This window comes from Ictidomys tridecemlineatus, chromosome 11 (genome assembly GCF_052094955.1).
Source record: "Ictidomys tridecemlineatus isolate mIctTri1 chromosome 11, mIctTri1.hap1, whole genome shotgun sequence".
NCBI lineage: Eukaryota > Metazoa > Chordata > Mammalia > Rodentia > Sciuridae > Ictidomys > Ictidomys tridecemlineatus.
This window is the reverse complement of record NC_135487.1, coordinates 8,731,975-8,759,778: the sequence shown is the minus strand read 5'-3', so window position 1 is coordinate 8,759,778 and position 27,804 is coordinate 8,731,975. Positions and strand designations below refer to the sequence as shown.

Here is a 27,804-nt window from a genome sequence, read left to right as displayed (position 1 = left end):
GATGTCCACAATCATCCATTTTATTTGAAGATGTGTCTACACTGCATGGAACACCCACACAGGTGTGACCAAGAAACCCCCAGCCCTGGCCCAGCAGGCATGGGGTCCAGTGTGTGACTGGGAAGGACTGTTATTTTTCACAGCCAGGGAGGCACGGGGAGAAAGAAAGAACAGGAGAGAAGAAACAGGCATTATTCCTAACCCCTGTTCAGGAATCTGAATGCTGAAACCGAAAGCCATGTAAACTCTGAAGGCTCCCCTCGACTCCCCCTCTCAGTCAGCTGATGTTCAAGTGCAGAACCCCGTGGGCCAGCTGGCTTGGGGAGCACACGGATGCACTGTTTAAAATAACATCCACACAGGACTGCAAAAACTGGGCGGAATGGGCTGTGCTTCCAACCGACTGTTTACTTTTTCCTGTTTTATGAACTCTCCCAAGCTTATAGGACATCGGGATTGCACAACCCCAATCGTGAAAGAGCATCTGGTCAGAATAAAAACCTCTGGTGTAGGCAAAAGAATTCAGTGTATTTTTGAGAAGAGAAGCAGTGAGCATGATGGTATTCCTTTATTTTGATCCTTTCAACATGACCCTCTTGAAAGGTGTGGCTGTGTCATAAAAACCGAATAGCTTCAGATCTTTAAATCCAGATGTTCTTTAAAAAAAAGAAAAAAATCGGTATTGTACAAGATCATGTCTTGCTCTTCCCATCTTTCCTTGGAGGCAGAAAGCAAATGTTAAAAAACTGGAGGGTTTTACTTCCCATGTCAGAGGCACACCCAGGGCTTCTTTCTGCTTGGGGACCAGGCTTGGTTCTTGGTTTCTAGAATGGTTGAGCCTCTGGCACCATGGAGCACTTAGCCGTTTCCTCCACATCTGGGGCTGAGATCTCCATGCTCAGAACAAAGCAGCCAATCTGGAGGGTTTGGTCCTAGGGAAGAGGGAAGGCTGCCCTGGACTCCGGTTCCCCGTGTCTGAGGGAAGCGGAGGGGCGGGTGGGGCCAAACCACGGCATCGTGGTTTGGCTTGGAAGAGGCGTGGGGAGCTTATGAGAAGCCCAGTACCAAATACAGACTTCCTGCTGGTAATCTAAAGTGATGGCTTTGAAATGTTCATCTGGACCTTCTAAGGGCAGTTGCTTGATCACATCTTATCCAAGTTTGGACTCTCTGCTTGATTATTCATACCCCATGAGCCTGTCAAAACCAGGCCGCGCTGGTGGGCAATGTGCACATTTCAACAGATCAGCAACTGCAAAATGCCGGTGCCACTTACCGGCGGAGCGCTGGACCTAAGGACTCAGCGGACATAAACACTCCCAGATTCCTTTGCATTTTAACCACAACAGAGAACGACGAGACACCTCCAGCACCCACTGGGTGATACTGTCTCAGTTACAGATCAGGTCACCTAGTTGTGTGTTCCCTTTTCTGCGCATTTTGTCCTTTCAAATGATCCTGTATAAAGCTTGTATTTAAAATGTTTTTCAAAAGGTAAATGCTTAGAGGAGCCACGTCTTGTGAATCATCCTTCTTGTGCTTCCTTTTGGCAAGTGGAGGGATCGCCATGGATTTTGACCCGGGTGGGCCAGCATTCCATGGGTCATCTTCTCCCGTGAGCTCGGGATTGGGAATGGGGGGAGTCAGAGGCTCTTCTTCAACACTTTGATGGAACGGCAGGAGGCAGGATCCTTCAGCTCATCAGGGTCTGTGAAAACAGAGGGGGAATTGCTTCTTTTACTGGCACCTGGTTCTCTAAGTCTCTCCCCTGTGGAACCTTCTCGCCTCCCCGCTCCTTCCTCCTCCATACCTAGTCCTCACACGGCCAGAGTCAACCTCCAGGCGTTTCCAAACTTGCTACAGCTCTAGCTGCATGGCCGGCCTCAGTTCCCAACCCCCAGCTGTACACCGCCCCCTCCCCTTCCCCCTCCCCCTTTCCCATCTCCCCAACAAGAAGTAAGAAAAGGTTTTCCTTCCGCCAGGAACTTGAATATCTTGAATTCTTAGGGAAGTTTCTTTAGGAGCAAGAAGGCCTTCCCGTCATGGATCATCTGCCTGAGGGTATGTGATGGTCGTGTGTGGAGGCTTGAAGAACAGGAGGGAAAGGAGGGATCTAAGTAAAAAAGACCCTGTCACCAGTGGGATTCCACGTCACAATGGGAGCTTTGGCTCTGTGACAGCTGATTCTTCAGAAACCACCTTCCCCAGATGGCTGGTGGCAGGGGGATTAGGTCTCAAGTTAAAACTTGGTTTGAATTTTTTTTTTCTTCTCAAGTTCAATTAGTTGGAAAATTAAGACAAGGACCCAAATTTTGTCAGATCTCAGCAGAAGTCAAAGTAAGCGTCATATCTGGCCTAAGTAGATATTTGCTCTTCTGCGGAAATTTCAGACAGTCCTTGAGGAGGTGACGGGCTTTTGAACATGACCTTCACCAAGAGGTTGCTATTAGTTGGCAGGTTTGAGTCCTGAACTCGACGGCGCCCATCCACCCACCACGGGGGCGTGAGTACTTACGAGTACCCTCCCGACATTTTCCGCACAACCACAAAGACGATCCATCCGATGAAACCGATGGCCAGTAAGACCCCGACGATGATTCCCACCAGGGTCACCGTGGCCAAGCCATCTGCACAGGAGGGGAAGAAAAGCATAAGCCCCAGGTAAGAAATACACCTGTGGCACCACACGTCACACATAACAAGGCCACTGTCCTGCTCTGCACAGTAAATATGAGTGGAGAAGTGTTGGGCTCTTTCCTGTTCAGTGCTAGAGAAGGAACCCAGGGCTTACCCAAACTAGCCAGGCACGGACCCTGAGCCACGCTCCAGCCCTGCTCTCTCTACTCGAATCTCTTCTTAAATGAAAAGACTTTTGGGGGGTCTCAGGAACTATTGTGCATAACAGATGGACCTCACCTGATGGGTGGTGTTTTTACACGGCTTGTCAACTGGCTTCTACTTTGATTCCTAGTGACACCAAATTGGAGTAGAATATCATTCCCGCAGCATCTTTAAGTGAGTCGTTCACTTCTTTTCTTTTTCTCCCCCTTTTCTTCCCTCTCCTTTTTTTTTTTTTTTTTTTTTTTACAGTGCTAGGTGAGGATGGAAGTCATGGGTTATGGGTCATAGCGGCAGGGGGATTGTTCTACCAAGGTGCACACTAATGTTCTACCAAGGCGCTGCAGCCCCAGTCCTACTTCTTTTCAAGTAAAGGGAATTCTCTGTACTTGCTTTAAAAAAAAAAAAAAAAAAACTATTCTCAGAAGCTTTTCTCTTCTGCTCTTGTTGAATATAATCCAGGAAAAACATGCAACTCATCAAAAAAAATCAGGTTTAAAGAAACTGTCTTCCACGCCCACAGGAATATTCTGAACCTGTGGTCTTGCCTACCTTTCTCGACTGTTGTTTCTGTCTCTTCAGCTACTTTCTCTGTAAAGGGAAAGATGTAGTGATATAGAATTATTAGGATTTAATAACTATAATTTTACAATTGTCAAAAGATATACAATGTAACAAAACATGCAAAGAGGATAATTTCTTAGATAAATCGGATGGGTTTTAAGCAAGCGCAGACATGAAACGGTCTTGGTGCCTATCATTATCAAAATCACGAATGCTTCTTCACATCTATGGGTTCACAGCATCTCTGTATACAAGACTTGTTTTCTCATCCAATTGAGAAAGCAGAGTCAAGGACACTAAGCCACAGAGATATGAAATAAATGGTCAATAAGTTTCAGAGACTACGGTGGCGAAAGAATCCACAGCTGTGGATACTTAGTCCAATATTGAGATCATGGAAAACTTACAGACTGTGCCCAGGGCTATTGCTCACTTGGAGAGTAATACTCTAATCTGGGAAGAGGTGACAGGGCTGTGATTCCTCTCATGCCATCTATTCCCTGCTTGGGTTGCCAAATCCAGATTTCACAAGGCAGCAGCATGCCTAGCCGAGTTTCACCTGTTCAGGCCACTGAGTTACGTTAGATTTCTATCAGCAGTCAGATCTACTCTAGAACTTACAATATGAATATTCTCCATTGTGAGTCTCTTCCAGATAGAGTTCCTAATTTAAAACAAAAGTGTTTTCCTTTGTTTTTCCATTGTACACTGAGTCTGTAACTTACAATTGGCCCCTAAAGTGTTGCTGGGAGCAGTCTTAAAGGACTGAGCCCTCAACCTATGGGATCTGAGGCTATCTTCAGGTAGATCATGTCAGAACTAAATTGGATTAGAGGATGCCCAGCTGACGTCCATGGGCAGAATGGGTTGGTTCTGTTGGCGTGGGGAGGGGTTTGCATTTGCTGTCAGAGGTGATCTGTGTCGGGAGGAGGAGAGTCTTGAGTTTGAATTTAGGGTTGGTTTTTCCCAACGCACTAGCCAAACCATCATCTAAAAGATGCTTACTTTCACCAGTTGGTTGGCTTTGAAATAATCCACCCACTTTGTATCAAGAGTCTCCTCAAAATAAGAGACCTTTTCAAGATGGCCCCAGGGTAGTTCCCCAGACCCAGGTCTCCCTTCGTGAGCTGATCCCATGGCTCTGGGACACTTATGCAGAGTGTATGTTGAGCATTCTACCCTCAGATAATGGGAAGGAGACTGTTGGGTTTGAGCCTCCCAGAGCAGAGGGTAATGGAATCAAACTGTCATCCTGGGTAGCCAGCTGCAGCAGGGATAGCTCAGTCTTTGCTTATCACGTCCTAGCCTGGTGGCTACTGATTCTAGGCTCAAAACACACGGTTATCATCATTGAAGGCACTCTGGGTTAGGAAATGCTTTACTGAAGATAAAGCTGATGCAAGATTCTGCTAATTGAGAGCTTTTAGTTCTGCATTCCCCAGTCCCTCCCAATGATGCTGTCCGTGATCACGAGCAGGTGTCATGCATGGGAACGTCATCGTACTTGGGCACTCCCTGGGAAAACGGGCCATCTGCTGCCCTAATAAAATCACCTCTTAAAATCCAGTTCTCAGAATGACAGTTTTTACCTCTTATGGGAAATATCTCAGGATAATGAGGCTCAACGTGGGATTGAGTATGTAACAGAAATCTCCTTCCCTTTTAAGGCTGAATAATATTCTGTTGCACATTTATACTATTTTTATTTATCCACTCATTGGTCCATGGACACTTGGGTTGCTTCCTTATTTTAGCTGTTGTGGATGAACATGGGAGTACAATATAAAAGCATATTTTTAAGTCCTCAGATGTGCTATAGAGTTTAAAAACCAGGTTGGCATCTGACTCAGAAGTGTTTATTGAAGGATAATATAGTTGGGGGCAGTGGTGTATGCCTGTGGTCCCAGTTACTGGAGATGTTGACACAAGAGGATTTTGAGTTCAAGGCTAGCCTTAGAGACCACAACTCAAAGAAAAAAATACAAAAATGTGCATTGCTGATGGGGATATAGCTCCATGGTAGAGCATTTGTCTAGTACTCACAAGGCCCTGGGTTCAATGCCAGCATTACACACACACACACACACACACACACACACACACACACACACACTCACACACATACAGACTGACTTTCTGGTTGTTTAAATGTGTAGTTGGTTTGGAAAATTAGTTTGGGGGAACCACTGCTTCAAGCATGGTCTTTACACTGGCTTTTCATCTTAAAAGACAGAAACATAAAATCTAATTAGATGAAACAATTTACATAAAACTTCTCCAGTTAGCAAGCACTCCTTGGAGTTACTTGAAGATATGCTCTTTTTCTCTCCTGCTACAAAATAAGATACATTTTTTAAAAAAATCTCAAATAGCTGGATTTCTTTTAAGAAATCTCTGGAAGTAGGAATGAACCCATCCATTGCTGAGCATGACCTTCTCTCATGCTCACCAGCAAAGGTCTAATTCTCAGGATAATGGTAATGACCCCAAAGCCCCCTCCAAAGCTTCTCCATTTGCAGTGTGCTAACCACGAATCACAAATACAACCCCAGATCCTGATCCGTCTGGTGTAGAAGATCCTTGCTCCACATATGCAGACATGAACTTCATGTGAGATGGTCAGTGTTAGTGTAGAATCTATCAAGATTTACTTAGGCTGGCCGAGTTTCATGCCGTTGATAGCATGAAGTTCTTGGTGCAGGGTCAGGAGCTGCTTAACTCGCCCTGGCAGGGGCCATATCACTAGCTGACATTCAAGGTAGAGATAGATTTCCAGCAACCTGGTAGCTCAAATTTGATTTAGCAACTCATAAATTGAATTCTGAACCCACCTCACAAAGCTTGGTTCAGAATTCACTTTCTTTCTTTCTTCTTCTTTTTGAATTTTTATTTTATTTTATTTTTTAGGTCCTGGGAATTGAACCCAGGGGTATTTTCCACTGAGCTACACCCCTAGCTCTTTTTATTTTTTATTTTGAGACAGGGTCTTGCTAAGTTGCTGAGCTGGCCTCAAACTTGCAATCCTCCTGACTCAGCCTCCCTGTAGCTGGGATTACAGGAGCGCATCATGGTGCCCACTCTTGCATTATAAACATATCCCCTGTTATTACATTTGTTCATGGACTTTTGGAAGGTGTGGGTAAAAGCAGATCTTGGGGTGACGGGTCTCCTTACCTTTGGAGCGGCTCGTTGCTACATCAGGGACTGTGGTGCTATGGCTTTCCACGTGGGTGTGGACTGAGCCTTCTTGGGTGGGCAGATCCTCAATGGGAACATCTGTTCTACTCTCTGCGTTTGTTGGCGCCTATTAGACATGCAAATGAGGCAAAATAGAAAATAAAGCCTAATGTTGTAAAGTGCATACAACAGAAAAGGGTTTAAGGTGGCATAGATATACACAAGACACGACGGCACAAATTCAAAGTGGATCCAAGAAACCAAAACAAGAAGGGTGGGAACAGGAATAAAACCAGGTCTCCTCCAAGAACGGATTCCAAATGTTCGACATGCTGACTTGCTGGTGGCTAATTTCTTCCAAAACCCACCAGACCACAAAGCTTTAATACTTGCTTTCCCATAAACCCGAGTAGCACTTTTTCCCTGTAACCTGTTTTGGGCACACACCTGAATCATCCTTCACCTCCTCCCTCCCCTAGTGAGAGTGACCACTAGCCATTGCTGGGAGCTTACATGGCCCCCCGGCGCTTTAAGTGGTTTCTCACTTACTCCACACACGACCTTGGGAAATGGATCCTACTATTAGTCCTATTGTACGAACAAAGCTTAGAATGATTTGACAATATGCCCAAACCCGTGTCACCCTGGAAACGACAGGGCAGGACTTGAGTAGTGCTGGGTTAATGGTTTACTACAGAGAGTATCACAGAGGATGCCCATGAAGAGATTCACAGGCCAGAGAACACAGGAGGGGGCAGAGCTTCCGGGCCCTCTCTGGGCACCGCTCTCCAGGGGCCTCCAGGAACTCGGCTCTCTAGAGGCTCCCTGGACCTCATCCTTCTGAAGCCACACAGAGACTTTGTTGCCTAGGCATGATCGATTCCATCATTGGCCAATGGTGACCAATTTCACCTTCAGCCCTCTCCCTTCCCTGGAGGTTGGGGTGAAGCTGAGAGTCCTTTTAATCCCACCTCGGTCTTTCTGCGGACCAGCCCCACTCCAGAAGCTACCCAGGGGCTGGCAGCTATTGGTCAACTCATCAGCATAGAAAAAGACACTTAGCACTTTGAAGATTCCAAAGAAGTGGTTCTGCTGACTCCAAAGTCCTTGTCAATGTAGCAGTTGACAAACTAGTGAGCATAGGCAACAAAACCAAAACTGGACAAATAGAATCACATCAAACTTAAAATGGCGTGTGCACCCATGGGCACCAGCCACGGGGGGGAAAGGCCACCCACCTACATGGGAGAAAATATTGGCAAATCATTTATCTGATAAGGAGTATAAAGAACTACAACGGAACAACAAAAAGAACCCCAAAACTCGGGCAAAGGTCTGCAGTAGAGGTTTCTCTAAGGATGCTATACAAATGGCTCACAGGCTTAAGAATCCATGCTCAGCATCACTCATGGGAGAAAGGCAGATCAAAACTGTGATGAGCTAGGTTTGCGCTCGCTTCTGTTAGAAGGGCTGCTACGAATGTATGTATCCTTGCGCACTAAAGTGGGAGAACTGCTGTGGAGAGCAGTATGGCAGCTCCTCAAAACAGTAAATCTAGAGCTATCTGCTTTCAGATAGCAGCACTATCTGAAAGTGGTTCTTGAATACCTAAAAGAATTCCAAGCAGGGTGTTCAAGAGAGATCTGCACACCCTCGGGAAACAGTGCTGCTAGGAAGCACTATTGGCAAACGCGGAAGCAGGCCAGCCATCCACCAGCAGAGAGCCAGGTGGCCAAATGTGGTGCGCGCACACACGGACACTCAGCCTTAAAAAGGGAGGAATTCCTGACACATGAAGCAACACTGAAGAACCTTAAGGAGACTTTGCTAAGTGAAATAAACCAGTCCCCAGAAGACAAACACTGTGAGGTTCCCTTGTGAGCTATCCAGAGAAGTCGAAATCAGAGACAGAAAATAGATAAGGTGCTAACAGGCACCAGGGGCTTAGAGAAGGGAAGGATGAGGAGCTGCTGCTGAGAGGGCACAGAGCTTCAGACTCATAAGGCAAAAAAAGTTCTGCTTTAGCCATGTAAATATACTTAGAACTGCAGAACTGTACACTTCACATAGTTATGATGGTGAATTTTATCTTCTGTGCTTTTTACCAGAAACTACTGTGGGTCCAGCATATTTCCAAACCCTTGGGATATAATGAGTAACAAAAATTCCCCACTAGCAGTCTGGGGCTGGGTCGCCGGGTGTGAAGACTTAATATGTAAACAAATACAAAAGATCATTTTAAGTAACTTTAAGGGCTTTGAAGAACACATAGCCTGGACTGGACTAGTATTTGGCAAACTTTTTCTCTAAAGACCAAAATGGTGCATGTTCTCAGCCTTGCAAGCCCAAACCGCTCAGCTCTGCTCTTACAGTGTGAATGCCACCAAATCCTTCTCACCCAGTCATTTCTGTGTTCCAATAAAACTTTATTGATAGGAATAGTCAGTGGGACACGTCTGGTGGGTAACTTGCTGACCCTGCAGCTGGAGGGGGGGTGGGATGCTTTAGATAAAATCTCTTTGAGATAACTCAGAACTTGAGTCATGAGAAAGTCAGCCAGGGAGGATGAGGGAGTGTTGCAGGAGGAGGAAAGAGAAGCCGAAGAAGCTAGAACAAGCTTGGTGTTCAAAGGTCAGAAAGGCCAAAGGCAAAGCAAAGGTCAGGTAGGCAGGAGCCTCCGTCTTGTTAACCAATCAATCTTCAACTCCTAGATGATTGACAGTGTGTCTCACGGCCTCCTCCCTGTGCCTGGCCTCTTGTCTAGGGCAGGTGCCTGAGATATGTGTCAGTGACAGTTCATTAGGGTAGTATGTGTGTCCACACGGAATCCACGTGGGTTATACCAGCGTGGTCTGATTCCAGTTCATGCTCATTACTGGTCTACACAGCGAGGCAGGAAATGGAGATTGCATACTGGGGAACTTGTATCAGTGACATTGCCACAAGGTGCGAGAAGACAGTTGACTGTATTGAAACTGTGCTGTAACGCAGGAGAAGTTTTAAAACCTGGCTCTTTCTGAGTCTGGCTCTTTCTGAGTCTGACCCCTGGGCTAGTCCTCTCAAGTCACCTGTCAGTATACCACCTCCCCACTGGACGGAATTGGAATCATGCCACTCACGATCCCTTGGCAAGGTGGCTTCTGTTGATTTTACATACAATACACATTCTATCCTTCTTCCAAGAGAGGAGCAGATTCGTCTCTTCCCATGGTACTCACCAGAGCCGTTGGGCCAGAAGACGCAGAGAACTGTTCAGTGGTACCTGTGGTCACGATGTTGTCTTCTATAGCTGGAGTAGCTGAGTCGTCTTTTGCACCTGGGGTCACAAGGTCATCTTCTAGCTGGCCTGTGATGGCTGAAGACAAATGGAGTTAGGGTTTAAGACAGAAACAGTGTGGGCCGACCTGACCAGCCAGCTGCAGCCAGATGATTTTGCTTCCCATTTCTTTTGGGGCTTTTATTTAATTTTGGTCTTTTTCTGGCCTATCACAGTGCCAGGAACCAAACTATTGTCCTTGCAGGACCTGGGGCACACACAGTGGCCTGGTTGTCTCCACTCATGGAAACAGAAAGAGATGAAGCAGCCAGCCCTTTCCCCGGATGCCACCGAGATGGGTTGTACACAGGTGTGAACACCTTTCCCAAAGGAAGCAGGCTCTTCCTGGCGCCGATTCCTATGATGAGTCAATGCATTCAGATGAGTAGAATATCATTTAGACCTGGAAAAGATTCTTAACAGAAGCACCTGGAAACATCTCTAAACCTGCCTAATTCCAGGATCCATGCAAACCTACTGAATCACAATGTCCAAAATCAGGGTCTCTGTCTTTAAAAATCGGGGCTGGAATGGAGCTCAGTGGGAGAGTACTTAAGTAAACAAATAGATAAATAGATAAAGTCCTCTCTCCATTTAGTTTTGAGACTGCTGTGCACTTGGATGACGAGGACCATGGACTCTAGTACAGACCTAATAGACCCAGTTCAACTTGTTTCTTCACTGCTTGCCGAGGGCTGTAAGCTATTCAAGGGCATCGAGACACCGATACAACTCTTAGTGCCAATAAATAAGCAAATTAGGGCTCACTGCCCCACTCTGCCTTTTCTGTGCCAAAAAGGGGATGAATGACTGGGAGGTGACAGGGAGAGGGGTTTCCAGTGGAGTGAGGCGCTGGTGGAGAACAGGGTGAATCCCACAGTGGGGAGCGCTTTGGTTCAATCACATCCCTCCAGGCTTCACGTATTGGAAAACTAATCCCCAAATTCATATGTTGGTGGCATTTGAAATTTGTGGCCTTTAAGAGGTCATTAGATGAGATGATCAGAGTAGGCCCCTTAGGATGGGATTGGTGGCTAAAGGAGAAGAGGAAGAGAGAGCTGAACTGTCCCAGTAGCTGTCTTATCATGTGATACCCTTCTCCATGTTATAATGTCGCAAGATGGCCCCTACCAGATGCTCTTGCACTACCCAGCCAGAACCGTAAGCCAAATAAATGTTTATTCTTTTTTTTTGAAGGGGGTGGGACTAGGGATTGACTTCAGGGGCACTCAACCACTGAGTCACATCCCCAGCCCTATTTTGTATTTTATTTAGAGACAGGGCTCACCGAGTCACTTAGCACCTCGCTCTTGCTGAGGCTGGCTTTGAACTCGTGATCCTCCGGCCTCAGCCTCCTGAGCTTCTGGGATTACAGGCATGTGCCACCATGCCCAGCATGTCTAGTCTTTATAAACTCCCTAGTGTCAGGTATTTTATTATAGCAACAGAAAATGAGCTCAGACAGGAGAGAATAGAACATAGCAGTGTCCTCTTCCACCTCTGTTGCAATGATCCAGAACTAGTCATGACTGTGCCCAAGCATCATCTCTGAACTCACCAGATAATCCTTTTCATGAGTTAAAAATCTGACTCACAGGCCATGGGTTTCCTCTCCAGACTGGAGGGGTTCTAGAAATTCCATGACTAAATACAGTTGCAAAATAAGCAAGCACGTGCATCCCGGGAGCAGGAGGAAGGGTGCTTGGAGACCTCTTTGTGTAATTAAAGAGCAGATGTTCATCTGTAGCTAGGCAGTGCTCAAATTAGCAATCCATTCCTTGCCTACGGAGCCTTATTTTCCCTCTGTTTAGACAACCCAGCCAGAAGCACAGCTAATAAATATTTGATCATAAGTTCTCTGCAGATGCCTGGAGGGAGGAGGCCCCCAAAGGAAACCCGCTCGCTTCCTGAGCCTCCCGTCTGCATCTCAAGTCCTCATCCAGCTGCGGATCAATGGCTTTGGGTGGACTTAAGCACATGCATTCATTTCTCTATCTTAGGAATGGGGAAAAGGCTCCGAATTGAATAACTCAGGGCGTGCAAATGGGTCGCCTCTTCTGCTGGTCATTTACTGGGCTGGGGGGATGGTAAGAGTGGGTCCCGCAGGATTTATGAGTCTGTAGAGTGGGCAAATATTTACTGAATTTATTAAGCTCAACGGGAATATTCTTTTGCCAGGCAAGTGTCCTTATTAAAAAACTAAGCATCCTGTTTTCTTCCCTCCTCTGTTTTGAACAGAGTTAATAAATCATCCACTTAAAAAAATGTCTTTTGGATCTGTTCAGCAAAATCACTTGCTACGTGGCAACTGTAACTTAAAACAAAACAATTCTTGCTTAAATTAAAAAAAAAACAGAGTACTGAACGAATTTGATTTGAATTCTTTCATAGAGAGCTCAGTTCAATGAAAGCGTAACTTGATAAAAATTCCCTCTTGTTCTTTGCTAGCCCTGGCCCTCAGAGCCAAACACCCAAATCGCTCTGAATGGACAAAGGATGTTTTATGAATGACAGTCAGGATTCAGAAGCAGGTCCTTTGTCCCATGGCCTCTGCTTTTTTTCTGCACCATGGGAAAGTTGATCTTTACAAGAGTTCTCAATCGTTCCTCTTATTATTTTGGCCAAAGGCTTTCCTGGGTGAAGAGTTGCTCTAGGCCTGCTGCGGAGTTTCCAGCCAGCGTTTGACGTCCTGTCCCCCTGTCCTCCTGAAGCCACGTATTGATGTCTCCTTGCTCCTGTGTCCTTCTAAGACACATATGCCAGCTCACAAGCACAAGGGCACATGCACATACTCACACACCACTGTTCACACAGGTGATACCCACAGCCAGGTGCACAGAGAGTTCTAGAGCCTTGCACCCTCCTAGGTACCTTCAAACCTCTTCTTGCCACACCCAACCTCGGCCAGCATGGGGAATCAGTGGAAGTTTCCAAATCGGGCAGGAGCCTTTTATTACCTGGACAATTTTCTGTTGTTATTCTTTAAAAACCGGGGCCATGATTTATACGACTAAGGAGACTGGACAACTCAACTTAAGGTTCTTCATTTTGAAAATAAAGAACTGAAAGGGTTCATTTGTATCTAAGTGCTAATTGTGAATGATTTTTATCTTTGTAGTAAAGTCCAACATCTCACCAGGTGTAGTAGAGCATGCCTGTAATCCCAGGAGCTTGGGAAGCTGAGGCAGGAGGATCAAGAATTCAAAATCAGCCTCAGCAACTTAGCAAGGCCCTAAATAACTCAGTGAGACCCTGTATCTAAATTAAAAATAAAAATTCAAAAGGGCTGAGGATGTGGCTCAGTGGTTAAGTACCCCAGGGTTTAGTCCCCAGTAGCAAAAAAAAAAAAAAAAAAGGTCCAACATCTCTATAGAGATGATTCAAGTTTACACATAGCATTTCTTAAATTACATTTTAGAATTTAGATACAACATTGTCAGGATAGTGCTGGAATTATAATACTCCCAAATTCTTAATCATGGTTAATCCTTTGGTTTTATTTGCCTCCCTTTGGTTTATGGTGATGACTGTCTCTAGCTATCTGGTTATTACCCTTTGAGAATGTCTTCTTTGTGGCCTTTTTTCTTTTATGATATTATTCATCTTTTTTGTAGCAGCTACTGCTAATCAGACCTTAAGAATACACTCTTTGGACTAGACGCCACAGACTGCCTTTTCACTGGTTGGCATTTGCCTCTTTTGCAAATGGCAAGCTCTGTTGGTACTCATCATCATCTTATTTTTTTATCTGTTTATTTTCTCCCTTTGAAGCCATGCTCTCAAATGCTTCCTCTAGAGTACGTAAATGTCCACCTGTGCTTTCCCCAAGGTTTTGTTCTTACATTGCGTATCTCCATTTTTCTTGTGTTTATTTTGCAGTCTCGTGTAAGATGGGAACACAGGTTCCAGAGTCACAGAATGACGTTTCGGTCAGTGACAACACAACCATGTCCCATAAGATTAAAATGAAGCTGGACATTTTTTTCTTTTTAGTTATTTATTTGTACTGAGGATCTAGCACTCGGGTGTTTAACCACTAAGCCCTTTTTATTTTCGTTTTGAGACAGGGTCTCACTAAGTTCTAGGGCCTTGCTAAGTTACTGAGGCTGGCCTGAAACTTGCAATCCTCCTGCTTCAGCTTCCTGAGTCGCTGGGATTATAGACGCGTACCACCATGCCCAGATGGAAAATTCTATCACCTAGTGACATTACGGTTGTCACAATGTCATAGCACCACACATTCTGGTGTGTGCAAACCTACTGCACTGCCAGTTGGATAAAAGTGTAACTAGCACACTCAAGTGTCTGATGCACGTAATCCTTGCTCATGACAATAAGCAGCCACATGGCAGGTCTGGGTGTCTAGTATGCTTTAGGTCACATCTTAGTGTGTACCCCTACTGCTTCAAGGCCACCACGGGCCACTTCTCCTGATGGCATCCAAAGACCATGTCAAGTGATTGACCTCTTCCACCCAAGTTCATGTCAGTGTCCTCGGTGACAGTCGCATCACAACAAAATCGCCTAACAGTGATCTGAGTGTGTCCCTGTCCTTCGGTGGCACTTCACTGTAATCTGACTCCCTGGCAAAAGGTGAGAGTTATTCTGACAATTTTTTTTAACTCATGGCTTCCAGACACCCAGCTCTCACTGAGACGAGCTTCTTCCAGTGTCTGTGTCATAGTCACAGGAGACACTGCCCAGCACGAGGGCCAGCTCCAATGGCCTGGCCACTGCCCACTCCTCCCGCCCCCACACTGGCTCGTCTGGCTGCCTTGACAAACGGATTCCTAAATCTGTGCTCCCTTCCACAAGCTCCCCGCCCTTCCTCCATCAGCTGGTAGCTCCCAGCGGAGTGGGTGCCCAGGACGAGAGGGGGCGGGGGCTCCTCACACAGAGGTGCACGCAGGTGTCCCATGCTGGAAGACACAACACCTGGCCACCCCCTCACTTCTGTTGGCCACTGCAGGGTTTCGGGTCCTCTTCCTGCTGGCCTTTCCATAACAGCCCGAGGGTGGGGTGAGGGGCATCACTGCCCCCTTCACTGACGGGGACATGAGGCCGGAGGGGACTTCTTGACCACCTTCTGTCAGGCTCCTGTGAGTCCTCTTCTCACGAAGCCCCCCCCCCCATGGCTCCTGAGCCCACCCGCCGAGTCCAGCTTTAACACAAATCCCTCCAAGTCCCACACTGGGCACCTGGGCAAGGATGGCATCCGACACCTTTGATGCCTAAGCCCCGGGCCGGTTTTGGTCAGAGCCTTGTCAGGCCACCTGGGCCACAATCCCGCCTTGGAGGTCTCTTTGAAGTTTTTATCCACAGACTCCTCACTCTCTCGGCTGGTGGCTTGTCCTTGGATTCGGAGTCAGCGGGCTCCTTCCCTTTGCCAGGCCCCTACTGCAACCGTGCCCAGTCTGCCTTTACGCTTTAACATGTTGTCAGGACAGTTTTTTTTTTTTTTTTTTTTTTTTTTTTTTGCCAGGTCACAAGTGAAGTGCTTTGCTGAGTTTGTCTGATTCATGGGTGACACAAAGCCAAGTGCATCATGGGTCCAACACAGGACCAAAGGCAGCCTCGCCTCCCTGACATGGGCTTCCGGCAGCTCTCAACAGCCTGCTCCCTAGGCCCCACCCTCCTTCTCTTCTCCCCACCCTCACCTTGGTCCTCCCCTCAGTCACAGTCCCACTGGTCAGAAGCAGCACTGTCCCCCGGGCCCCACTCCCCTGGTGAAATCTCATCTTGCTAGGACCTTCGGTCTTCCTCTTTGGTGACCACCGTCTCGACTTCTTCAAACGTGTCCCCTTCTAGGGAACATCAGGAGGATCTAAATGCTTGAGGAGGAGAAGGCTAGAATTTGCTTCCAAAGAATGTCCTTCCTTGGACTGCGGCTCTCTTGGCTATAAAGTGAACTCGGCAACAATGATCAAGACCTGAACCCACCGGGCGAGGTGTCACTCTATGGTAGAGTCCCTGCTTAGCCCTGCGTTTGATTCCTGCACGAAAAATAAAATAAACCACAAACAAACAAAAAACAGCCAAGCCCCTCTCTCTTATCTCAAGCTCCCGGGACTTCTATTTATTTTACAATTATTTCTTGAGTAGCTGCTATGTGCTGAGTACCACTCTGAGCACTAGAGTGCTCAGGCCAGGTCTCTGGTCCCACGCACTGGCTAGGACTGGGTAAGAAAGGGTGGAAAGAAGCCAGGAAGGAGGGGCTGAGTAGGGGAGGACTTCACCTGAGTCCAGAAAGCAAGGCCACTCTGGGTTCCACATGAAGGGACTGTGTGCTGGGAAGGGTCAGGCGGAAGCAGTGAGGGCATTTAGACTATTTCTGCTGCCAGGTGACAGTGGCTGGTGCTCGCACCAGGACAGTGGTGACGGAGAAGGAAAGAACCAGACAGGTAAAGGCCAGGAAGCATTCCCAGTCGTCACCCACCAACAATCAGAACTATGCACATTCCTGGAGCCAAGAATGCACTTCAGGATCCCTTAGGGCTGTGTTGGCACACCCACCCCGCAGAGCCAGCTACTCCTGGGTGATGCACTGGATAATCACAAAAGCCAACAGTTCCTGCCCAGTCCACCTGCAGGCCGGGAGGAGCTCCTTCTATTCATTTCTGCTTTGGACTCTGGCGGTGGGACAAGCAGTTTTCACAGCCTCCAGCTGAGTCACTCTTGGGGGTCTTCAGGAAAACCCGCAGTGTTGGTCAGCAGAGTAAGGCAGGCCTTCCCACTGCCCGGGGTCCTCCATTCCAGGGCTGCTCCAGGGTCAAAATGCACACCCGGATCAGCCTACCAGGAGAGCTGACCAAGCAGCCTTGGGAAGACTTTTGCAGCCATCAAGAAAAGTTAAATGCTTTTTTATTTAAACATTCTAGGAATGTAAGGAATCTGGTCTTGCCTCCAGGAGAAACTGTCTGATAACTAATAAACCAGGACCGGAGTGCACCGTGCCACCCACAGCCCACATGGCCCCAAGACACTTGCTTTGCTTTTTTTTTTTTTTTCTTTGTTTTTTTTCAGTAAAGTCACACTTTTGGAGAGATGTCAAAATGTGTATTTGGAAAGGAAAAACACCACTTCTTTTCTTTTACATAGATGCGGGCTTTTGAATCTTATTTTCCCATCAGGTCTCCAAATTGTGCCCAGAAACCTGAAAATAAACACGCCTTAGATGGCAGAGAGGAGCCCACCCCGCCGGGTGTTCTAGCCCTGACCACCCAAATCTCTGTGCGACCCCTTCATCTGCGTTCCAAATGCACCCTATGTAGCTGTTGGCTAACCTTCCCTTGGTCACCGCGAGCTGGTGTTCCCCCACCAGGAGGAAGGCAACAGAACACTGCCTCCTCGGAGCTTCCCGGTGCCCCTAGGCTGGCTGTGCCCCTAGGCTGGCCGCCCCTGACCTCATGAAAGCCTTTCTTTGGAATATGGAGGGAGCCAATAGCCTTTGAAGTTCCAAAACTCCTCTGCACAAAGAAAGCCATTCCCCACCGCAGGGCTGTGTGCCCTCGACTCCTGGCAGTCCAGTCCAGTCGCTGGCAGGGTGTGGGCACAACCTCACTGATATGGCCAATGGGTCACTTCTCCTTACCCATTCCTTGAACCCTGGCAAATTGCTTCCTGGATCAAAAGTCTGGCCCTGGAGAATCTACGCTACCCAATTCATCTAGGAAACCTCTAGAAGGCTTGGCCCTGCCACCCCGGGCACCCACAGAAATGCACCCACTTTACCTTCTCTCAGAAGTTCACAGGGCTACCTCCAGCCCACACGGCCCAGGCCGCCAGGGGCTGGCGCCACGGTCGCCTTTAGCAGACGTCTGATGGGTGGCTGACTGCGTAAGTACGTTTATAAGCCAAGAAGGAAATTTCTCTTGAATGACCCCTTAGATTATAATATCCCTGCACTGTTCACTGGCCTTCACTCCAGAGTTGGTAAATAACTTCCCCTAACAAAAGGGACAGCGTAGCTGAAGACAGGACCATTCACCCGCGAGACGAGGTGACGCTTGCTGTTTGATTTCTAATGAGCAGTGGCTGTCCACTCACCCTGACAGGTCTGTCAGCCCCTGCAGGCTGAGCCCAACGAGGAGTTGGGACGTGGCTGCCGGCTACTGGCATTGGAAAAGTGCCACTAGCTCCTCTGGAGGAATCAAAAGGGTTCCTGCACACTAAGTTTGGAGCCAGGAGACAGGCATAATGGGCTCTGGGAGGGGTGACCCCTCTGGGTCACTCGCCCAAAGTTGAAAGCAGAATTTTGAAAGTTTTCTACAGCTACTGGGCACAGTGGCCCACACCTGTAATCCCAGCAATTTGGGAGGTTGAGGCAGAAGGTTAGCAAGTCCAAGGCCAGCCTCAGCCACTTGGCAAGATCCTGCCTCAAAATAAAAATAAAATAACCAGCTGGGGCTGTAAGTTGATGGTAGAGAATATGCTTAGCATCTGAGGTCCTGGGTTTGATCCTTAGCATTGATTTTTTTAAAAAGAAAGAAAAAGTAGAAGCCCATGACCATTAGGAAAAGTATTTTCCGTGTACTAGCAAGGAGTCACATTTTAAGTCACTGGACAGGTAGAAGAGACAGAACTTTGGATCCATAAGACATAACATCAGGCGTCCCCACTAGATCCATCTTCTCTCCCCTTGGAAGGGGAAAGAAACTGAGACCTTCCGTGTTTCATCCACAAATTCTGCACTTAATCTCTACAACCATGAGGTGAGATTTTGATCATGGCCACTTTTTGTTGAATTTTAGAATGTGCAAAACGTGGTATCATGTGCCCTTCGTTGGTCTTCACGAAAACTAAGTGAACTGCCCAGATATGGAGCAAGCAGCAAAGCAGAGCTTAGACATCCGGATCTTCCAGACCCATAGACCCCAATGCCCATGCCTTGACTACTGTGACACGGCTTCATAGGTACTGGTTGCTCTTGTTCACCTCCGACCCACGGGTCTCTCTACTCCTTAAAGAAAGAGCTGGAATAGACTGAGGCTGCTCTGAAGTGACTTCTGCAGAAACGTTAGGCTGAGCTGCTCCGGGCACCTGCAGGTTCATCTTTCAACGATCTCACTGCCCATCCAAACCATTCACTGCCCAGGTAAAATCCCCGTCCCTCAGAGCTCTCCCACAGGAGAGCCTCTCCCCTGTACCAGCATTTGGGTGGCTCTGCCATTTACTGCTGTCTCTGGACCAGCATTTGTAGCTGCCAGGGTGACATGCCATTCTGCCATAAGCTTCGGTCCAGCCGCTGGCACGGGTCTGCTGGCTGGCAGAATGAATGGACGGGTGATATTTAGACTCTCCAGGGCTCACGGAAGTGAATCAACTTTCTGTGCACCCCCCAACACAGACAAGCATTCACACAGAGGCTGCCGATTCCGACCTCAACCAGGATTACTCAACTTGGGAAGACGTTTCACCCTTGACTAAGAGCAGAGTGTTCTCCAGTAAAAGAGGAAATGAGTTCACAGTTTTTTAAACTGGAACCACACCTCCCTAATGAGGTCTCTGGAACTCAGTGGGGGTTCTGGGAGCATAGTCAGGTAGGAAAGGCCACCTCCCAGGGCAGAGTGCTAGCCCTTGAGTCACCAGATGACAGGAACCTGTCTTAGAAGTGCTGCCCCAGGACAGCCTCCGGGCAGGGAAGTGGGGTACTGGGGAGCACTTGCCATCTGCTGGGAAACTGAACGGGAATCTGAGCCTCTGATTCACTCTGGCCGTCAGCTGAGCAGAGCAGTTTTGCAAGAGTGGAAGAGAAGCCTTTGGATCCCACCTCACCGTCCACCCCTGCAGAATGTGGCTGTTTCCACTAGTTGCCCTTGGCCTTGATCCTGAGCCTGGTTGGAAGGCTTCAAGTGCGGCTCCATAGATTTTTCTTTTTTTTTTAACTAGTTGTTATTGGCAGGGAGGATCTCTCCGGACCTTCCCGTACCATCTTTCTCCCTCTGTTCTGACGCAGGGGAAATTCAGACACCAGGCTTCACTTGATGGCTCACCTCGGATGCCCCTTAGCAGGCAATTCCCCTTGTGCTCCCGAGATGGAGCCAACTGCGTGTCCCACTCTAACCTCAAAATCCCTGCAGCTAAACCGGAGTGCACAAATGCTCCCTCCCCACTAAGTTGGCTCCTAGCCTCCCGTCCAGCCTACTTGATTTTTGTGATGTTTCTATCATCTGCCTGCTTGTCCTTCCTACTGAAAGGCCACCATTTCCTCCCTCTTCTTCCTCACCAGCTGACTGTGGCCCCAACAGAGTTTTTATTGTTGTTTTTTTGGTGGTGCTGGGGATGGAACCCAGGGTCTCTACATGGGAGGCAAGCACTCCACCACCAGCCCTCGAGCTCCTGTAGGCACTCTCCTTTCTAAGGGCAAGAAATATGCACAAATAATGAAAATAGAACAGGAAGGATCACTAACACAATCTTCATAAAGAACAAGGGAAGGGGCTGGGGCTGGAGCTCAGTGGTAGAGCACTTGCCTAGCATGTGTGAGGCACTGGGTTGGATCTGCAGCACTACATAAACATAAATAAATAAAATAAAGGTATTGCGCCATCTACAACTAAAATTATTTAAAAAAAACAACAAAATAACAAAGGAAAAGGTCTCACACTCCATGATTTCAAATCTTACTTCAAAGCTACAGTCATCAAGACTGTATTTAGCTGGGTGCAGTGGGGTGTACACCTGGAGTCCCAGCTACTCGGGAGGCAGAGGCAGGAGGAATGCTTGAGCCCAAGAGTTTGAGACTAGCCTGGGCAACATAGTGAGACCCAAGATTCAGTATCCAAAAAACAATAATAAAAATAGACCTGGGATAGCTGGGGTTGTGGCTCAGCTGTAGAGCACTGGCCTAGCATGTGTGAGGCGCTGGGTTTGATCCTCAGCACCACATAAGAATAAATAAATAAAATAAAGGCATTGTGTCCAACTACAACGTATATCTATATATGGACTGAGGATGTAGCTCAGTTGTAGAGTGCTTGCCTAGCATGTAGAAGCCCTGGATTTGATCCCCAGCACTAGGGAAAGTTTTTTTAAATTAAAATAAATTCTAAAAAATGAAAGACTATGTGGTACTAGCATAAGGAAAGCAATATGGATCAATGGGAAAAGAATCATCTTTTTAACAGATGGTGGTGGGACAACTGGATACCCACCTGTAAAAAATGGAGCTGGGTCTCTGCTTCACAGCACACACAAAAATTAACTAAATGAACCCAAGACCTACATACCAGGGTTAAAACCACACAAGAGTAAATCTTTGCAACCTTGGTTAAGCAACAGCTTTTTAGATACAACCCTAACAGTACGAGCAACAAAGGGAAATGAGATGAATTAGATTTTAAGAAGTATTTAGTTTATGCTTCAATGAATACTATCAAGAAATTGAAAAAATAACCCAATTCACAGAATGGGAAAAAAAGTCTACAATTCATCTATTTGGTAAGGGTCTAGTATCTAAAATAAAAAAATGCTTTTAATCACAATAAAAGTACAACTCAACTTAAAAATGGGCAAAGTATTTGATCAGACATTTTCTCCAAAGATCTACAAATGGCCAACAAGTAAAGGAAAAGATACTCAACATCATCTGTCGTTAGGAAAAGATAAATCAGAACTACTAGATACCACTCCACCCATTCGAAAGGTTACTATTTAAACACAAATACGCAGAAAGCAAGTGTTGGCAAGGACAGGGAGAAGTTGGAAGCTGTACGTTGTCACTGGGAATGTAAAATGGTGCAGTCACTTTGGAAAACAGCAGACAGGTCCTTAAAAAGGTAAATCAAGAGTCACCAGATATGACCCAGCAATTCCACTCCTGCATATATACCTGAGAGAAATGAAAACGAATATTCACACCTAGTTATCCCAAGTGCTGCAGGATAAGGAGGGTTGGCAATGAGTGGATGTACATGTTAGAAGCGTGCATGTGACTGTCCCCAACACAAATAACAAAGGCTCCAGGGGATGGATATGGCAGCAATCCTGATCTGATCATTATATATTGCATGCATATTGACATGCTGCACTGTACCCCATAAGTATGTATAATTATGTGTCAATTAAAAATTTTAAGAATTAAAGACAGGGAATGTGAATATGTGGCGGCAGCTAGAAAAGAGACCAATGGACAGGTGCATGTTGTGGATATAAAAAGAATACATGGAGCAGCAGCCTGGGCCACCCCAGGTGCAGACTCTCACCCCCTGCCAGGGGTGTGCAGTACGAGGGAGTCCTGGGACTATGAACTGGAAAGAGCCTCATGGGGAAGATGGGACTTGATCTTGGGAAGGGCAGTGCTGGCAGAAGAAACCTCTCGAGCAAAAACAGAGAAACTGGAAGAGGCAGGGCTCGTGGAAGGGAAATGGTGCAGGCTAGAGCTGGGGTGTGGTTAGAGCCTGGGGGGAGGCAGGAGTCTGCATCTGGGAGGGGTGGGCCACAGGAGCACAAACGAGGAGACGTATTGAGACTGAACCTAGTTTGTGGGGCCCCTGTCGGGTGCAGAGTCAGGAGGTGAAGACACCAAGTGTGGGGATAACAGAGCAGGGGGTGAGATCAGATTGGGGGGAATAAGGGACCTGAAGCCTTGGTCAATGTTAGCTGCTAAAATATCGTTAATGCTGCTAACCCCTCCCATGCAGAACCTGGCTCCCTCTGCCGTACAGATTCACATTTCACCTTATTACGGGGCGATCCGGCTGGGGTGAAACTGTCTCACATCAGCAGAACAGGCCAGGAAGCCAAGCAGGCTAAAACAGATCGGGAAATAGTTTCCTAGCGTTCAGGCACATATTGGCTACCCAAGGCACACTGTGAGAACAAAAAGAGAAAAAGAGAACCCAAGATGCTGTTTGGTCACCTGTAGAGTGACAAAAGCAAAGGGCAGGGCTGTGGGGTGGAACGCATGTCCAGACTGAGGGAAGAGATTCCGGATTCTCAGCGAACCACCTTGACTGAGGACATCTTTCAGACCAGCTGGAAGTGGGCGTAACAGTGACCACCCCCCCATACCCCAGCAGCTCTCCACAAACATTTGTTAAATAAAGGAATTCCTTGGGTGGAGCTGGTTTAATGTCCATAAATCTGGTTTCTTTCCCTCGCCTTTCTAGACTCTAGACAAACTGGGAAACCTTGTCCTTTGGGTGAGACGCTATTCACTGGATCACAGCTTTTCTGCTAGTTGCTGTGTTTTATTCTCCCGGGTGGAGGCCTGGTGATGAACTGTGGGAAATACCCTGTTGTCCTCGGTGATGTTTACAGCTCTTCCCGCCTCCCGTCCCTGCCACCCGCTGCCGTCCAGGTCACTGGCATTCCCCTATGTCTCAAACATAACAATGGTGACTTGGGCCCCGGGTGGCTCAGGGTTGGCCTCTGTCTACTGTCTGGGGTATCTTGCAGGTCAGCCTCCACGGGTAGAGGTTGAGAGCACATCTTCCTTAGGAAAGGTGATTATTGTTTTCATAGGTTTTTGTTCTGTTTCATTTTAAAGCTGTATTAAAAGGCTGGGGGTGTAGCTTGGTGGTAGAGTACTTGCATGACCACCACCACCACCAACAACAACGACGACAACCAGTAACAACAGAAAAACTGCATTCGAATTTTCATCGTCTTAACAATTTCAGTTTTCTGCTTCTCAAACAACAAAGCCAACCAGCTGGCCAAGGCTGCATGCCTCCCAGTGGACAGGGCTTGATTCACCTCCAAGGACACACCCATCCCCTTGGAGTCATTCTTGAGGCAAGACACTCAGCCAAAGAAAATGAGGACAAACCCATTGTCCTCTTGTTGCCAAAGCTCAAGAAAGCTCACCATCCCTTGGCTGACTGTGAACGGGCTGCGTGATGGGTGCTGGGCTCAGGCACCTGGAGAAGAAGCAGCTACTTCCATCTCCTGCCTTGGATGAACCGGGCAGGACTGCAGCTGTTCCCTCACCTATCTCATAGCCTCTGGATAAAATGCCAATCAGTTTCTTTTCTCAGAAAGCTTCAAGAAATCAGTTGAAGTGCCAGGCCGGTGGCGCACACTCCAGAGGCTCTGGAGGCTGAGGCAGGAGGATGGGGAGTTCAGAGCCAGCCTCAACAACAGCGAGGCTCCAAGCAACTCAGTGAGGCCCTGTCTCTAAATAAAATACAAAATAGGGCTGGGGATGTGGCTCAGTGGTTGAGTGCCTCTGAGTTCAATCCCCAGTACCATAAAAAAAAAAAAAAAAAATCAGTAGAAGGGTTGCAGATGTAGCTCAGTGGTAGATCTCTGGCCTAGCAAGCATGAGGCCCTGGGTTCCATTCTCAGCATGAAAAGAAAAAAAAAAAAAGACATCAATAGAGAAAGGGTTCAAAACTCTAATCAAGGGGAGCTTTATCTCCTGCCCACCCATCAGAAGCCTGATAAATCTCAGTAACTGTACACTTGGCTTTAGAAGGACCCCAGCACCCCTAACCATCTGATGCTCTTCCAAGTAAAGGCTCATGCTGTCTGTTTCCTTGAAAGGCTGCAGGTAGCAGGAATGACAAGGCTTCCGTGGAGAGGAAGGGGCCTCTGTCAGACTCACTAAGTGAGCTTCACAAGCGCAGCACGGTGTCCTGGAGTTCCCGCTCCCTCCCGGCACTCCCCTGCAATACTTTCACAAGTTGTAACCTGGCTGCCCGGCTCTCCAAAGCCAGAAATATGTCAAATATTCAGATAAGCCAGTGGAATTCAGAGCGCAGGTCTGTGACTCCGGGAAGACTGCAAAGCACGCTCTGGGCTAGTGTCTCCTCCCCAAAGCAGCAGAGTTCAAATCCTGCACCCAGCAATGTACCCCTGTGCAGAGTGAATTCAAGAATTCCACTCATAAAGGGAGAGCGTGGCAGGCAATGTGCAGTTATTACATCCTTAGGAAATTTTTGCTTTCATGCTTAAGAGGCTTAAGGTGAGGCTCATTTTTAGTTTCAAGTTCAACTTTTTTTTTTTTTTTTTTTTTTAATGGCAGAGTAGTGTTGTAAAAAGAGCTTGAGGTTTGGCCTCAGACCCATTTCTGAATCCCATTTCAGAATTCTGGCGTATTCTGAGGTAATGTACAGTTTACAGGAGTTGCAATGGATTAAATGAGGTAGTTGGTGACATTCCTAGCACATGACAGGGGATGGAAATGAAAGGGCAGGCCATACCCTTCCTGCTGATCAGCCATCCTCCCTTAAGGTTGGAGGTCTTTATAATTCACAGCGGTGGAGAGAGGGAGTGAGTCCTCTTGGCCATGTCTGTACTTAGCCTTCTCCTGTCTGGACACATTTTTTAAACATGTGCTTTTCTATATTAGATGCTATTAGAGTCTTGTACTCCCCTGTTATGTACAGGACTTCCTCCCGAAGTCTCAAAGAGACCCGACCTTTTATTAAATACCTCAAGTGCAACAAAAATCCTTAGCAGCTCACAAAGATTTCAGGGCCTCCAAAACTGGCAAGAAGTTCGGGGAAATCACAGGGAAATCCATTCGCTGCTTGATTAATCCTGGGTGAGTTGGTCCCGGAAAAGCGCACATGGGTTGGCAGCAAGCAACGGCTTGCAGAATTTCACAAAACAAACTGTCTAACGGACAGGCCCCAAAGTACGTGTTTTGGACCAAAGTTCAGAGTGAGGGTGGGGCCGGACAATTGAGGAGAACGCCAGATGTGTGGACAACCGTCTTCTTTTGAATCCACGAACGCCCCAAGAGATGACACACGGGACCAGATTATAAAACTGAACCAGATTACAGCACTGGATGGGAGAAACCCAGTCGGGCCCAGGACCCTAAGAGAAGGATAATAACATTCATCACCATAATTGCCCCCAGCCCAGCTCCCCAACAATAGCTCAGCTGAATGAAGTTAGTCATCCATATTCAAGTCGCCTCACTCATTATTCCCAGACAAAAACCCTGCTGGGCCTCAGCTCCTGCCCAGTGCAGCTTCCACACACAGCCACCCCCGCCCCTCCCCAGGCTGCCCACCCCAGTGGGGCTTCTTTCTTTCTTTTTTTCTCCAGTCCTGGGGATGGAACCCAGGGCCCCACGCACATTAGGCAAGTGCTCTACAACGTCGCATCCCAGCCCCGGGCTGGCCTTGATTCTTTATCAGTGGACTTTCTAGCTATTTTTTCAAACAAGATTGCACACCTCCTTCTAGGAGTACTTTTGATGTTTAGGAACTGGCTGGACATGATTACAACTAACCCTAGCCCTGGGGGAAACAAAGGACCAGGAAGCCTAGGCCAGTGTTTCCTGGGATGCTAGGATGTGTGGCTCAGGTAGGTTCCTCCCTCACCTTGTTCTGCTCAGTACAAAATGTTGTCATGTGCACATTGTCTGGCCAAAACGGAAACGAAATAAAGAACTGTATATATTCCAGTGGAAAGAGAAGTTCCAAAGATAGGACAACCATGAATAGCTCATGGCCCCTGTAAACAGAGTGGTTCAGTCTCTTTGAAGCGGACACCCCGGCACAGAGCACTCTGTATAATTTCCTTAAGTCTAGGGGTTCTTGTCTGCCCTGGAATTATAGAAATGCAGGCTGGGCACCCTGGAGACCACACCCTCTCCAAGAAAGACTCTCCTGGGGCTACGCCTACCTAGATCTTCAATACGGAAAACCTTCAGCCTCAAAGATCAATAGCTTGCTTACAGTTCCTTCAGCCAATATTTGGTGAGCAACTATTATTATCAGACATTGTCCTGACCCTGGGGAGCAAACCTAGATGCATCGGAGTCCTCTGGAGCTTATATACCATCAGGGAAACAGACAAAAATCCCAGAAAAGAAGTAAAATACTGACAGGTGTTCATGGAGATCAGCACACAGCACACTAGGAAGAAGGGGGCAAGAGATAAAGAGGGGGCAAGAAGAGGACACAAGGGAGGGGAACGTGTGGATGGTGTCCTGGTCATCAGACCGAGTCCACTTAAAGTCCAAGGAGTCACAGATGGGAATTCTGTCATTGACATTTTGGGCCCGTTCAATATATGGCCCCCAAACCCACTTAAACCTCAATGCTTGTAACAGTGCTCCAGGGCTGGGGTGTAGCTCAGAGGCAGAGCACTTGCTTAGCTTGCTCCAGGCCCTGGACTGAGTCCCAGCCCAGCAGAAAGAGAAAGCAGAACAACCTTCTTCCATTCACCACTCTGCTCAAACCCACCCTCCCGCCCCCCAACACACAGTACCTTCCCTTAAGAGGTAAGTGAGGCCTCTTCCAGCCTGTACCCATGAAGGTGCTGGCACACAGGGGAGACCTAGGCCACCGCAGCGGGGACACTCTCCCAGGACCAGCCCTCCTGATTGGGATCCTGGGAAAGCCCAGGGGCTCTAACCTAGGCAGAAGCCCCTGGCTGCCATCTTCTGTGGGCTTATGTCTTGTGAGCTGACCCTTTGGGCGGCCCCTTCTGCCCCCAGCCTGGCCGCCTGTGGATTCCGGGGGCGCCTCCTGCCACACCCACTCCGCTGTTTCTTTGGGACTCGTCCCCAGCTAAGCCGCTCGTGGGCTCCTCTCCTCCTCCGGGATGCGGGGCCCACTCGCGTGCAAGCGCACCCCCGCGCTCCCCCGGGCGACCTCAGACTCCAGCAAGTCTCCGCTCGCGGGTCCCCCACCAGCAACTGCTGGCGGCCACGGTCTCTGGCGCTTACCTCCCTGCGCCGGGACCCAGAGCCACGCGCTCCCCAAAACCAAGAGCAGCACAGGAGCCGTCCACATCTTCCCCGCAGACTCGTCCTCCTGGTGGCCGCCTGAGGTGTCCGCGCTGGGCAGATGGAGAGGCAGCAGCCTGGGCCCAGCCTGGAGGAGCGCGAGCCGGGGGTGGCCGAGTTCCCGGGCCGCCGCAGCACCGAGCGCAAACTTCGCAGCTGGCAACTTGGGAGCCGAGTCAGCGTTTATCTTTCCGACGACGAGGGCGGGGAGCGGGTG

At 48.0% G+C, this 27,804-nt stretch overlaps 1 protein-coding gene across 1 annotated transcript; it reads right to left on the bottom strand.

The window, feature by feature from the left end:
* On the bottom strand, positions 1-27,804 carry Pdpn (podoplanin). The gene is made up of 6 exons (XM_005317481.5): positions 27,528-27,804; positions 9,798-9,934; positions 6,577-6,706; positions 3,391-3,429; positions 2,516-2,627; positions 1-1,708 (listed from the first exon to the last, which is right to left on the bottom strand). Exons 1-6 carry the CDS (start codon positions 27,592-27,594, stop codon positions 1,702-1,704), a joined length of 492 nt encoding a protein of 163 aa, XP_005317538.2. The 5' UTR covers positions 27,595-27,804; the 3' UTR covers positions 1-1,701.

Coding starts and splice junctions, on each gene's coding strand:
- Pdpn (XM_005317481.5), bottom strand. CDS start 27,594: ATGTGGACGGCTCCTGTGCTGCTCTTGGTTTTGGGGAGCGCGTGGCTC. Junction 9,935..27,527: donor CTGGGTCCCGGCGCAGGGAG/GTAAGCGCCAGA, acceptor ATTTGTCTTCAG/CCATCACAGGCCAGCTAGAA. Junction 3,430..6,576: donor AGCAACGAGCCGCTCCAAAG/GTAAGGAGACCC, acceptor TTCCCTTTACAG/AGAAAGTAGCTGAAGAGACA.